Source organism: Somniosus microcephalus, chromosome 12 (assembly GCF_052327205.1).
Source record: "Somniosus microcephalus isolate GS21.2 chromosome 12, FLI_Smic_1.0, whole genome shotgun sequence".
In the NCBI taxonomy this organism is placed as follows: Eukaryota; Metazoa; Chordata; class Chondrichthyes; order Squaliformes; family Somniosidae; genus Somniosus; species Somniosus microcephalus.
Window position 1 is genome coordinate 18,257,253 of NC_140998.1, and position 14,199 is coordinate 18,271,451.

Genomic DNA, 14,199 nt, shown 5'->3' on the forward strand with positions numbered 1-14,199 from the left:
TGAATAGCTGGGGTCCAAGGACCAATCCCTCCGGTACCCCCACTAGTCACTGCCTGCCACTCGGAAAAAGAGCCATTTATTCCAACTCTTTGCTTCCTGTCTGCCAACCAGTTCTCTATCCAAGTCAATACCTTGCCCCCAATCCCATGTGCCTTAACTTTACACGCTAATCTCTTATGCGGGACCTTATCGAAAGCCTTCTGAAAGTCCAAATACACCACATCCACTGGTTCTCCCTTATCTATTCTACCAGTTACATCCTCAAAAAGGCTGCGGTATCCTGGAGGCAAGAGCCTTTCCACCCCCCGCGATCAAACAACCCACGAGGATACCCCTCTCCCAACAAGGCCTCCGATACCACCCCCGAGGCCTCGGATCCTCACCCCTCTCCCCACGAGGCCTTCGATACACACACACCCCCGACCTCCCGTAGGCTTCCGCTCCCCCCAGAAATGTTAATCAGGCCCTGCCGTTAAATGCAGCAGGACCTGCAGGAAACCTGTTCTCCCTGGCTTCCCGAACGCTTTCTTGCCTAACCACCCCCCCCCCCCCACCTTCAGCTTAAAATTCCGGCCCATGTGTCCATTTCTTTGTGTATGTTTATATCTAGCTACCATTTTTTTCCTTCCCTTTCCTTCACAAGAAGAGGAGATTCAGAAACAAGATAGAGAGAGTGAGAATAATTGTCTTTCTGAAAGCAGGAAAAATTCCCCAGAGGATTCTAGCAATGAAAGACTCAAAAAGAAACTGCTTCAATAGGAACCGGAACAGGAGGCAGCCATTTAGCCCTCGAGCCTGTTCCGCCAATCAATGAGCCCATTACCACCGCCTTTTGCCTCGCACCATCTCTCAATCTCTCCTGTCTTCCATCCTATCACAGACCTTCCCTTTTGTTCTTTCCTCCCCTCCCCCTTTCCCTGTTCCTGCTCTTGCTTAAAAACCTGTTCGATCTCCAGCTTTTTCCAGTTCTGACGAAGGGTCATCGACCTGAAACGTTAACTCTGTTTCTCTCTCCACAGATGCTGCCTGACCTGCTGAGTATTTTCAGCATTTTCTGTTTTTATTTCATGAGACCATGGCTGATCTGTGACCTAATGCCTTTACCCCATATTCCTTAATACCTTTGGTTAACAAAAATCTATCAATATGAGACTTAAAATTAACAATTGGCCCAATATCAATTGCCATTTGCAGAGGAGAGTTCCAAAATTGTACCACCCTTTGTGTGTAGAAGTGTTTCCTAACTTCACTCCTCAAAGATCTGGCTCTAATTTGTAGATTATGCCCCCTAGTGCGAGACTCCCCAACTAGTGGAACTAGGTTCTCACAAACTATCCTATCAGTTCCCCTTAATATCACAAAAACTTCGATCAGATCACCCCTTAATCTTCTAAATTCCAGGGAATATAACCCTAGTTTATCGTGGATGATTACATCGATATCATGGCCCTAATGGAAACTTGGTTGAGGGGTGATGACACCTTACCCTTAAATGAAGCCTCCCCGCCTGGCTATACCTTCCACCACTTGCCCCGCTCAGACTGCCGTGGTGGCGGTGTGGCTCATCACCAAATCACACCTTGGTCTGTCCCCCTACTCCTCCGGCAGTTTCTCTTCCTTTGAGCATCTCACCTTATTCCACCCCTCTCACCTCATTTAAAATTCTCGTTCTCTACCGCCCACCCAAGTACCATAACATTTTTATCACCAAAATATCTTCACAGCTCGCCTCCCTCAGCCTCTGCACCGAACGACTTCTCATCCTCGGTGATTTCAGCCTCCATCTCAATTCATCATGCTCTCTCCTCTGAGTTCACTCGCCTCCTATCCTGCCTTAATCTCTCCCGCCATGTAAACTCCCCAACCCGTATTCACGGCCACCCCCTCGACCTCGCCATCTCTCATGGCCTCACTACTCCCATCGTGTCAACCGCAGATAAGGCCATCTCTGACCACAACCCCCTTCCACCCACCCCCACAACCTGCTTCCTTCTGTGTCCACCCCTGGAAAAAACTCTCCCAACTCTCTTACAACTGCACTTATGAAATCCCAAGTGTCCAGCCTCTGGCCCTCCATTCCCCATGACATTTCTGCAGCTACCGATCTGCTCAACCACACCCTCACCACCACTATCTTTGATGCCCTAGGCCCTACTAAAACAATTACCCTCTCTCACCCTGGCCGTTCCCCCTGGTGCGACTCTCATCTTCGCTCCCTTAAGTCCAAGGGACACAGACTTGAACGGATATGGCAGACAACTGGTTTCGCCATTCGCCGCCAGATCTGGCTGGACCACATAAAGCACTATCGGGTCCTGCTCTCGTCTGCCAAAATTGCTCACTATTCCAGGATCATTCTGGAATGCAAAGATAAATCCCGGCTCCTAATCTCTACTGCTAACCATCTTCTTAAACCCCTCTCCCCTGTCTCCTCCACCCTCACCTCTGATAACAAGTGTGAGGAGCTCATGGACTTCTTTGTCTCTAAGATTGAGACCATCCGATCAGCTGCTTCTGCCACTTCCCTTCCTTCCCCTAGCCCACTGGGCCAAACTTCCTCGAAGGTTCCCCCCTGCCCTAGTCCTGAACTCGCATCTTTCTCCAGTTTCTCTCCGATCTCCCCTCATGACCTCTCCGCGCTCACCTTGTCCATGTGACCCACTTCATGCTCCCTCGACCCTATTCTCCAAGTTTGCAGGCAACACAAAGCTGGGTGGGCGTGTGTGCTGTGAGGAGGATGCCGAGAAACTCCAGGATGATTTGGACAGGTTGGGTGATTGGGCAGAAGCATGGCAGATGCAATATAACGTGGATAAATGCGAGGTTATCCACTTTGGTGTCAAAAACAGGAAGGCAGATTATCTAAATGGCAATAGATTGGGAGAAGGGGAAGTGCAACGAGACCTGGGCGTCCTTGTGCACCAGTCGCTGAAGGTAAGCATGCAGGTGCAGCAGGCAGTTAAGAAGGCAAATGGTATGTTGGCCTTCGTAGCGAGAGGGTTTGAGTACAGGAACAAGGATGTCTTGCTGCAGTTGTAAAGGGCCTTGGTGTGACCACATCTTGAGTATTGTGTGCAGTTTTGGTCGCCTTATCTGAGGAAGGATGTTCTTGCCATGAAGGGAGTTCAGTGAAGATTCACCAGGCTGATACCTGGGATGGCAGGAATGACGTATGAGGAGAGTTTGGGTCGATTGGGCTTGTACTCGCTGGAGTTTAGAAGAATGAGAGGGGATCTCATTGAAACTTATAAAATTCTGACAGGACTGGACAGACTAGATGCAGGAAGGATGTTCCCGATGGTCGGGGAGTCCAGAACCAGGGGTCACAGTCTAAGGATAAGGGGTAAGCCATTTAGGACAGAAATGAGGAGGAATTTCTTCACCCAGAGAGTGGTGAACCTGTGGAATTCTCTACCACAGAAGGCAGTAGAGGCCAATTCATTAAATATATTCAAGAAGAAGGAGTTGGATATATTTCTTAAGGCTAAAGGGATCAAAGGATATGGGGAGAAAGCAGGAACGGGGTACTGAATTTGGATGATCAGCCATGATCGCATTGAATGGCAGAGCAGGCTCGAGGGGCCAAATGGCCTACTCCTGCTCCTATCTTCTATGTTTCTATGTTAAAGGTGCTATATAAATACAAGTTGTTGTTGTTGTTGTTGTTGTAGCTTGTGTAAAAAAAACTCCTCGTAATTTAACCCTTGGAGTAATCTTACATTGCAGACCAACTTATACTCCAAACATGATCACAAGTGGGGTTTGGATGAAGGCAGCTCTTCCAGTTCCTTGGAGCTCGTCCATCCACATTACCAGATGGGTCTTGTAGAGGGTGCAGAGGAGATTCACTCGAATGGTATCAGGGATGAAAGACTTCAGTTACGTGGAGGGACTGGAGAAGCCGGGGTTGTTCACCTTAGAGCAGAGACAGTTAAGGGGAGATTGAACAGAGCTGTTCAAAATCACGAAGGGTTTTGATAAGAGTAGATAGGGAGAAACTGTTTACAGTGGCAGATGGGTCGGTAACCAGAGGACACAGATTTAAGGTCATTGGCAAAAAAAAACTAGAAGGGAGGTGAGGAGATTAAAAAAATTACGTGGTGATTTGTGATCTGGAATGCAGTGCCTCTACAGTAACTTTCAAAATTGAAATTGGATAAACAGCAGGAGTAAAGGTGCCTTTCGCATTCCTTGGAGTAGGGGCTCAGCAGGTGGTGCAAGAGCAAAGTCCGATAGTCCAACAGAACCCTGCCCGGGCTCTGGATGGAGCGAGCTCGATGGGCCAACTAATCTCATTCTGCATTTCCCGACGTCCTTGTTCTCCGAAAGTCAGGCTTGTGGTAAACCACTGTTAAACCTGCCTGTGTGGGTGTTTGTATTCCACTGTGTACATGTCTGTACATGCCTCGGCTGACTCCTCCCACGAGTCCAGGTATAAAGGTGACTGCTCCACAGTCCCTCTGTATTCTGGACTGGTCGACCACTCGAGGCACACCTTCATTCTCTTGTTAATAAAAGCCTGTTAGTTACTCGCTTAACCTCAGTCTTTTGAGTAATTGATAGCGCATCAAGGCTATGATTCAGTTTGTAACCCGAGACACGCTGAAAGGCGATATGATCAACTGGGAGTGGCGGGGGGGAATGGTGGGGCAGTCTTCACAACAACACTTTTAATACGCTGAAGAAAGGTAAAGAAACAATGGGACTATTGAGAAATTATCCCCCTCCTTCCAGCCCTATGCTTTAGAGAGAGAGTTTATTTTTATTATTTATTCACGGGATGTGGGCGTCACTGGCAAGGCCAACATTTATTGCCCATCCCTAATTGCCCCTCGAGCAGGTGGTGGTGAGCCGCCCCCTTGAACCGCTGCAGTCCGTGTGGTGAAGGTACTCCCACTGTGCTGTTAAGGAGGGAGTTCCAGGGCTTTGACCCAGCCAACAGGTTGTCACGGAACATTTCTTGCTCTTGGTAAACAGTGAAACGGCACTCATCTGGAAAGTTGTATTAAATGACTATAAAATATCGTGGTAGCACTGTGTTGATGTATTTGCGGCCAATATTACCATAGTTTAGGATTCAGCAGTGTAGTGATTAATTATGAAATATAATTACTTGCTTAAAATGTCACAGTAAATCTCTGCCACCTGTAATTCTATTCATTGCCAGATGCTTAAGGTTTTAATAAGTATCATTATGCTAGCTTGCAAAGATATTTTCTACAGGGGACTAGATCCCTTTTAGTTTGAGTGAAGGCAAAGTTGGATTTACATACCTTTCGGAGCTTTAAGTGACCCCATTTTTGCTTTTCGTTACCTTGGTGACGGCCGGGGGTGGAGCCAATGAGATAAACTCTGCAGCAAGAATGATTTAAGAAAAAACTTCAATAATTAAACATGAAACATGACGTAAGAAAACTACTAGGCACTTGGTCTAAGCGTTAAACAAAGCTTTAATCAACTGTTTTACAACATGGAGGTCTAGTTGTGTCCTTCACTAGTTCCTGTTAAAGAATGTCCTGCGCAAGCTGGGTCCCATGCCCGAGTATTTATACTCTCCCTGGACAGCGCCACCCGTAGGCCGCTCAGTATTATTTCAGAAGTCTTTCTTTCATGAATGACTGATTCATGTCAAAACATTTTAACCGAATGTAACTCGAAAGAACAAAGACTTGCGCTTATGCAGCGCCTTTCACGACCTCAGGATGTCCCAAAGGGGCTTCACAGCCAATGAAGTGCTTTTTGAAGTGTAGTCACTGTTGTAATGTATGGAAACGCACAGCAAGATCCCACAACCAGCAATGTGATAATGGCCATATAATCTGTTTTAGTGATGTTGGTTGAGGGACTTGTACTCGACAAGCTCCCACAACAGCAAACGAGGCACCTTTAAACGGTTTTAGGTGTTGGCTGAGGGATGAATGTTGACGCAGGACGCTGGGGATAACTCCCCTGCTCTTCTTCGAAATACTGCGATGGGATCTTTTACATCCACCTGAGGAGGCAGACGGGGGCCCCCCGGGTTTAACATCTCGTCCGAAAGACGGCACCTCCGGCAGTGCGGCGCTCCCTCAGTACGGGGACTGAGAAGCGTCAGCCTGGATTTTGCGCTCAAGCCTCTGGCGTGGGTCCTGAACCTACGGCTTTGGTGATTCAAGAGTGCCACAGCATTTGCGCCACTGTCCCGCTCCTGCGGCGGGCAGAGTGGATTCTCAACACTGAGCTCCAGATCCCACAGCAGCAATGATTCCTGCGGTTTTTAATTAGCGGCTACCAAATTATGTAAAGCCATGAAAACGGCTCTCGCTCCAGATTTACAGCACAGCTCCTGATTTGCTCAGCAACAGGAGGTCCACAACCTACTCGTTGAAAAGCTCTGCCTTTTTAAAGCGAGGTTACCATAGTAGCAGTTTTCGACTTCACTTCAAACATTAGAGCGAGGGTGCGCGTGTCTTTTTTCTGCTGCGTGATGCTGCTTTCTTTCAGTATCCGAACTGCTTAGGTGCCCACCTCCCGCAGCTGCGTTGCTGCTGTCGCTGCCCATGGGCATCCCGAGGAGGCTGGCGATGGCGTTGCCGGCTTTGGAGAAGGAAGAGGAATTCTGGAGGAGGGAGGAGAGATGGGGCAGGCGCTCTGGTACGACAGGGCGGGCATAGCGCCCAAACCCGCAGACGGCCCAGGAGTTTTTTTTTAATATTCGTTTATGGGATGTGGGCGTCGCTGGCAAGGCCAGCATTTATTACCCATCCCTAGTTGCCCTCGAGAAGGTGGTGGTGAGCCGCCTTCTTGAACCGCTGCAGTCCGTGTGGTGAGGGTACTCCCAAAGTGCCGTTAGGGAGGGAGTTCCAGGATTTTGACCCAGCGACAATGAAGGATCGGCGATATACTTCCAAGTCAGGATGGTGTGTGACTTGGAGGAGAACTTGGAGGTGGTGGTGTTCCCATGCGCCTGCTGCCCTTGTCCTTCTAGGTGGAAGAGGTCGCGGGTTTGGGAGGTGCTACCGAAGAAGCCTTGGCGAGTTGCTGCAGTGCATCTTGTAGATGGTACACACTGCAGCCACGGTACGCCGGTGGTGGAGGGAGTGGATGTTTAAGGTGGTGCCAATCAAGTGGGCTGCTTTGTCCTGGATGGTGTCGAGCTTCTCGAGTGTTGTTGCAGCTGCACTCATCCAGGCAAGTGGAGAGTATTCCATCACACTCCTTACTTGTGCCTTGCAGATGGTGGAAAGGTTTTGGGGAGTCAAGAGGTGAGACACGCGCCACAGAATACCCAGCCTCTGACCTGCTCTTGTTGCCACAGTATTTATGTGGCTGGTTCAGTTAAGTTTCTGGTCAATGGTGACCCCCAGAATGTTGATGGTGGGGCATTCGGCGATGGTAATGCTGTTGAATGTCAAGGGGCGGTGGTTAGACTCTCACTTGTCGGAGATAGTCATTGCCTGGCACTTCTGTGACGCGAATGTTACCTGCCACTTATCAGCCCAAGCCAGAACGTCGTCCAGGTCTTGTTCAAATCAAATCAAATCAACTTTTATTGTCATTGTTAGTGCACAAGTGCAGTACAACGAAATGTAGGCTTGCGGCTCCCGAGAGTGTACAATTTGGATTAGGACACTTAAACATTCAACATACATTTATACATTTGGCATGCAGTATATTAGCATAAATATGACCATAATAAAGTGCATTGGCAGATGTGCAGGCTTTAGTGTTTATTTGTGGAGTTCAGTAGGATGACAGCCCTGGGAAAGAAGCTGTTCCTAAATCTGGTCGTACGGGTGCGAATGCATCTGTAGCATCTTCCAGATGGTAGGAGGGCGAACAGACTGTGGCTGGGGTGGGTAGGGTCTTTGATGATGGACCGTGCCCTCCGTAGGCAGCGTTTCTGATATATATGCTCTATGGTCGGTAGCCGGGTGCCGGTAATGCGTTGGGCAGTTTTGACTACCCGCTGCAGGGCTTTCCGGTCATGGGAGCTACAGCTGCCATACCATACCGTGATACAGTTTGTCAGGATGTTCTCTATAGTGCATGCATGCAGGCATGGACTGCTTCATTATCTGAGGAGTTGTGAATGGCGCTGAACACTGTGCAGTCTTCAGCGAACATCCCCACTTCTGTTACATCCTAAGAGCTGGGTACAACCACCTGGGCGGGTTCAAACAGACCCGCCTTCGACGTCTACGCCTCAGCTGGGGCTGGCAATCTCCGAGTTGCGTTGCCTCCTGGAACGTGACCTGAAGGCAATACACGGACAGCCCTCGCAGTTGAAGTCCCCATCTCATCGATGTAGTGTATGTGCCTTTAAGAGGAACTATGTTTTTTTGAGGCCCCTGTGTACGGTAGTGCCGGTGGTGACCACTCGGGTATGTAAGCCTGTATAGCGTCTTGTATAGTTAGTTCACCTCCAGACTTTGTTCAGTAAACACTTGTTAAATCAACTCCTGCATTCCGTGTCTCCATTAACACACGGATTCAACAGTGGTGACGAGTTAGAAACAAACTTACCTGCAATTCGGCAGCACCTCAAGGAGATCGATTCCTCAGACGAAGGTCGAAGAAAGAAAAAAAAAAAAAAAACTGTGGTTTCACCAGCTAAACGGGCTGGTGGCAGGTAGTGCACTGATCCTTCCTGGGCGGCGGGCTGGGGCTCGATCGAGTGGCTCTGCAGCAGGGCCGGGCAGCGAGTCGGAAAGCAGAAGCAAACAGAGACAGAGGGCGGAGCACTCAGGAGACAGCCGGCGCTGCAAAGCAGGTCGGCGTTCGGACCGAGCAGAGGGAGGGGAAAGTCCCAGAGGGTCCGACGGGAACGATTCTCCAAGTGACGGAGGAACTGTTTAAAATATATGTGTAAAATAAAATAAAAAAATAGAAATATCGCGAAAAGCTGCAGGTCGCAACGGGAGCCGCGGAGAACAGCGTTGGTAGCAGCGGCAGCAGCGGGAAAGCGCGGGAGGCGCCATCTTGACTCGGCAGGGAAGAAGGAAAAGCGCAGGAGGCGCCATTTTTGATTTTCAGGATGCCTAAGACTGGCAATATTACTGCTTTCGATAGTGATATAGAGGATTGGACCACATATGTGGAAAGAGTGGAGGTATATTGCAAGGCGAATGAAGTAGCGGATGATAAAAAGGCATCGGTACTTCTAAATCTGATGGGCGCAAGGACATACGGGCTGTTACGAAACTTGATCACTCCAGCCAACCCGATGGACAAGAATTTTAAGGAGATTGTTGATACCCTACAGGAGCACTTAAACCCAACACCGCTGCTGATCGCGGAACAATTCAAATTCTTCAGGAGGAATCAGCACAAGAATGAAAGTAATGCTGATTACCTCACCGAATTACGAAAGCTGTCAAAGCACTGCCAATTTGGGGCAGGACTGGCAGATTCTCTACGAGACAAATTCGTCTGCGGTCTCCTAAGCGAACACAGAAAAGACAACTTTCTGAGAAAGATTTGACACTGGACAAGGCTTTCAGTGTGGCTGTATCATACGAAGCAGCAGCAAGAGGAGCTGCAGAGATACAGCAAAAGCCACAGGACTTCGGCACCCATGAAATGACACGGGGTTTCGAGAGATGTTATCGCTGCGGCAGATCCACCCATGACCAGAGGGACTGCTGGTTCAAGGACAAAGCATGCAGGCAATGCGAAAAGATGGGACACATTGCACGTGTATGCAGATCTGGAAAAAAATCCGCTGACAGTAAAAAGGTCAATAAGGAAAAGTACAGAAAGGTACAAATGATGACGGACAGTAGCTCCGAAGACCAGAAGAGCGATAGCGACTCCGGAAACAAGAGACTAAGCTGTCTCAAATTACATAATGTAATTGCCAAAGAAGATTACCAGACCATTTGGGTTACCCTCACGATAGCGGGGTCCCCAGTTAAAATGGAGCTAGATACAGGATCAGCTCTGACCGTCATAAGTCGACGGGATTACGAGCGGCTATTTCCACATGTACCTTTGAAAGACACATCCATTATCTTGAAGACATATACGGGGCAGAAAGTATACCCCAGAGGGAAAATAAGGGTGCCTGTTGTATACAACGGCAAGGAAATACAGAAGTTGTATTTATACGTTCTGCAAGATGGTGGCCCACCGTTGTTGGGACGTGAATGGATCAGAAAGATACGTTTAGACTGGCACTCCATTCAGGTACTGACGGTGACCAGTAAGAAAAAAAATGATGATGATGTCATACCTGGACGATTAAAAGAAATCTTGGCTAACGCCAAAGAGGTGTTTCAACAGGAATTAGGAACCCTGAAAGGCGCCACCGCCTCAATAAAAGTGGAAGATGCGGCAATTCCCAAGTTTTTTAAGGCAAGGCCGGTGCCATACGCAATTCGTCCAGCAGTCGAGGCAGAGCTGGAGAATTTGGAAAAAGCAGGCGTGTTATCCAGGGTAGATTGGAGCGAGTGGGCAACACCCATCGTCCCGGTCATGAAGAAAACGTTGAATAATGATAAATCTGAAGAACAGAGAAAAATTCGCATCTGTGGGGACTTCAAGGTGACTGTAAACCCGGTTCTTCACATGGTACAGTATCCTCTTCCGAGGATAGAAGATATTTTCGCCTCACTATCCGGAGGGAAACGTTTCACCAAAATTGACTTGGCACAGGCATATCTACAGATGGAGGTAGAGGAGGCCTCTAAAAAGTATCTCACGATAAACAGTACAATCGACTGGTTTTCGGAGTAGCATCAGCTCCAGCTATCTGGCAAAGAGCTATGGAGCAAGTCCTGCAAGGGATTCCGGGGACTCAATGCTACCTAGACGACATCCTTGTAACAGGAGAAAACGACAACGAGCACCGCGCCAATTTGGAGCAGGTGCTCACGAGGCTGAGAGAACGGGGCCTACGAGCAAATCGCCCCAAGTGCGAATTTTTCCAGAAACAAATATCATATTGTGGCCGTGTCATTAACGAAGGAGGGTTGCATAAGTCACCTGAAAAAATTGAAGCGGTCGTAAAAGCCCCCGCGCCTGAAAATGTCTCACAATTAAGGTCGTTCCTGGGATTAATAAATTACTATCATGAATTTTTACCGAACTTGTCAACGGTTCTGCACCCTCTTAACACACTGCTACAAACAGGAGTAATTTGGAAATGGAGCGAAGACTGTAAACGTGCCTTCCATAAATGCAAAGTGTTGATCACGTCCAAGGAAGTGTTGGCTCATTACAACCCATCACTGCCAATCAGACTGGCGTGCGATGCATCCCCTTATGGCGTGGGAGCGGTATGATCGCATAGATTCCCTGATGGCTCAGAGAGGCCAATAGCTTTTGCGTCACGCTCATTGAACTCAGCTGAGCGTAACTATGCCCAGATCGACAGGGAGGCACTCAGCCTGGTGTGGGGGGTGAAGAAATTCAACCATTACCTACACGGACAAAAATTTACCTTGTTGACTGACCATCAACCCCTCGTCTCCATATTCAACCCTAAAAAGGGCGTTCCCATTATGACAGCGCAAAGGCTACAGAGGTGGTCCCTTTTCCTAGGGGCACACCAATATGACATAGAATACAAAGGAACAAAACAGCATGGGAATGCTGACGGGTTATCGCGCCTACCATTGCCAACGGTAGAAGAGGCGCCTACAGTGGACCCAGTGGAGATGTTCCACTCGACCATAGTGGAATGTCTACCAGTGACAAATTCTACCATTCAAAAGGAAACGAGAAATGACCCGACTCTCACGAGTCTACGATTTAACGGTGAAGGGATGGCCAGCATATGGCGAACCACTGTTACCAGCATTCTCGCAAAGAAGAGAACAGCTGTCAGTGTGCCGAGGAACCTTGATGTGTGGATCCAGAGTGGTGATTCCACCCAAACTCCAGGATAAAGTGCTAAAGGAGCTTCACGAGGGGCATCTGGGTGGAGTGAAAATGAAGAACTTAGCCAGAGCGTTTGTGTGGTGGCCAGGTATCGATGGAGACATCGAAGAAATGACCAAGAGCTGTCTAGGATGCCAGAAGGTTCAAAACGCCCCACCACAAGCCCCTCTACATCCATGGGAGTGGCCCTCATCTCCATGGCAAAGGGTACATATCGACTTTGCTGGTCCATTTATGGACTCAATGTTCTTAATCGCGGTGGATGCACACTCCAAGTGGCCGGAGGTAATAAAGATGTCCTCCACCACCACGGAAAAAACCATCACAGTATTAAGGACCATATTCGCCAGGAATGGGCTGCCTGAACAGATCTGTTCTGATAATGGACCGCAATTTGTATCCGAAGAATTCAGGAAGTTCTTAAAAAACAATGGGGTTAAGCACTACACGTCCGCCCCATACCATCCCGCCACCAATGGATTAGCTGAAAGGTTTGTCCAGACCTTCCAGAAGGCCATAAAGGCCATGGGTAATGAAGACATAAATCTACAACATAAGGTAGATAACTTCTTGTTTGCGTACAGGAATGCAACACATGTGGTTACAAACCAAACCCCCGCCATGATGTTTTTCAATAGAAGACTAAGATGCCGGCTGGATTTGATCAAGCCAAACGTCAGAAGGGACGTAGAGAACCGGCAATTTCAAAGCATGAATGAAAGGCCAACTAGAACCTTCCAGATAGGTCAACAAGTCTTGGCCCGGGACTACCGTACCGAGAAATGGCAGCCTGGAACTATTTGCACACGACTAGGACCGCTGATGTATACCGTGGACATTGGAGAAAGCATAATAAGGCGCCATGCTGACCAGATCATAGAGTCATCCGAAAAGGGACAACCTACACCACAACTCTATACGCCTAGTGATGAAGCAGAGATACCCATAGTATCTACCGCCGATCCGGTGATACTGGAACCAGATGAACCCGACACTGGCATTCAAGCCGAATCGACCTTGCCAAAAGAACCTACTACACCACCGAAACCTACTACACCACCAAGGCGTTATCCGGACCAAGTCAGGAAGCCTCCAGAGAGTGAATTTGTAATTGATTAACTTCAGCAAATGTGTAGATTATTGTTCTTGTAAAAATGTTATTTAATGATAACTTAAAATGTTATGTACTATTTATCTAAAAGGGGAGGAATTGTAGTGTATGTGCCTTTAAGAGGAACTATGTTTTTTTGAGGCCCCTGTGTACTGTAGTGCCGGTGGTGACCACTCGGGTATGTAAGCCTGTATAGCGTCTTGTATAGTTAGTTCACCTCCAGACTTTGTTCAGTAAACACTTGTTAAATCAACTCCTGCATTCCGTGTCTCCATTAACACACGGATTCAACAATCGAAACTACTTTTTGTTACCATCCCATTTCAATCCGCCACCGGTGACATTTGCCGGATAAGTCAATTGTCTGTGCATCATTGCATCAAGCAGCTCACCACTGCCTTGTCTGTCAGGGGCAACACCATCCCAAGAGGGAAGAGGGCCCACCACGTCTACCTGCTGCTAGGTTCCTGAGCACGCAGCTCGTCATTGACGGTATCCATGTTACATCGAGTCACATCGAATCTGCAACACAGAAACAGGCCATTCGGCCCAACTGGTCCGTGCCGGTGTTTATGCCTCACACGAGGCTCCTCCCACCCTATTTCATCTCACCCTATCAGCATATCCTTCTATTCCTCACTCCCTCATGTGTTTATCTAGCTTCCCCTTAAATGCATCTGTGCTATTTGCCTCAACAACTCCACGTGGTAGCGAGTTCCACATTCTCACCACTCTCTGGGTAAAGTTTGGTTGGGTCCTGATACTTTGGGATGACACATTCAGGACAAAAAAAAAAAGGTAAAATTACCTGGTTTCTGATAAATCGTGCTGCTTTATGTGAGCGATCCATTCGCTGAGCCCAGCCGATCGGTAGGATGTCAGGTAATCAATCAAGTCGCGTTTGAAGTTTGTCACGGACTCGCCTGCCGTTTCGGAACTCCCCTCCGGTAACCGTGGATACAAAGGACTCAACCATATCCTAGCAAAAACCGGGAAGGAAAGCTTCTTTAATGTTTAGAAAGAAAGAAAAGATTTGCATTTCTATAGCGCCTTTCACGACCACCGGACATCTCAAAGTGCTTTACAGCCAATGAAGCACTTTTTGAAGTGTAGTCACTGTTGTAATGAGGGAATCGCGGCAGCCAAATGCGCACAGCAAGCCCCCACAAACAGCAATGTGATAATGACCAGATAATCTGTTTTTAGTGATGTTGGTTGAGGGACAA

The 14,199-nt window shown here is 48.2% G+C and overlaps 1 protein-coding gene across 1 annotated transcript in view; it reads right to left on the bottom strand.

Moving 5' to 3' along the window:
* Positions 1–14,199, bottom strand: part of tdp1 (tyrosyl-DNA phosphodiesterase 1) — a 192,504-nt gene that overhangs the window by 125,653 nt on the left and 52,652 nt on the right. The window contains 2 exon segments of the mRNA XM_086002633.1: positions 5,274–5,352; positions 13,782–13,952. Coding sequence (XP_085858759.1) covers positions 5,274–5,352; positions 13,782–13,952 — 250 coding nt within the window.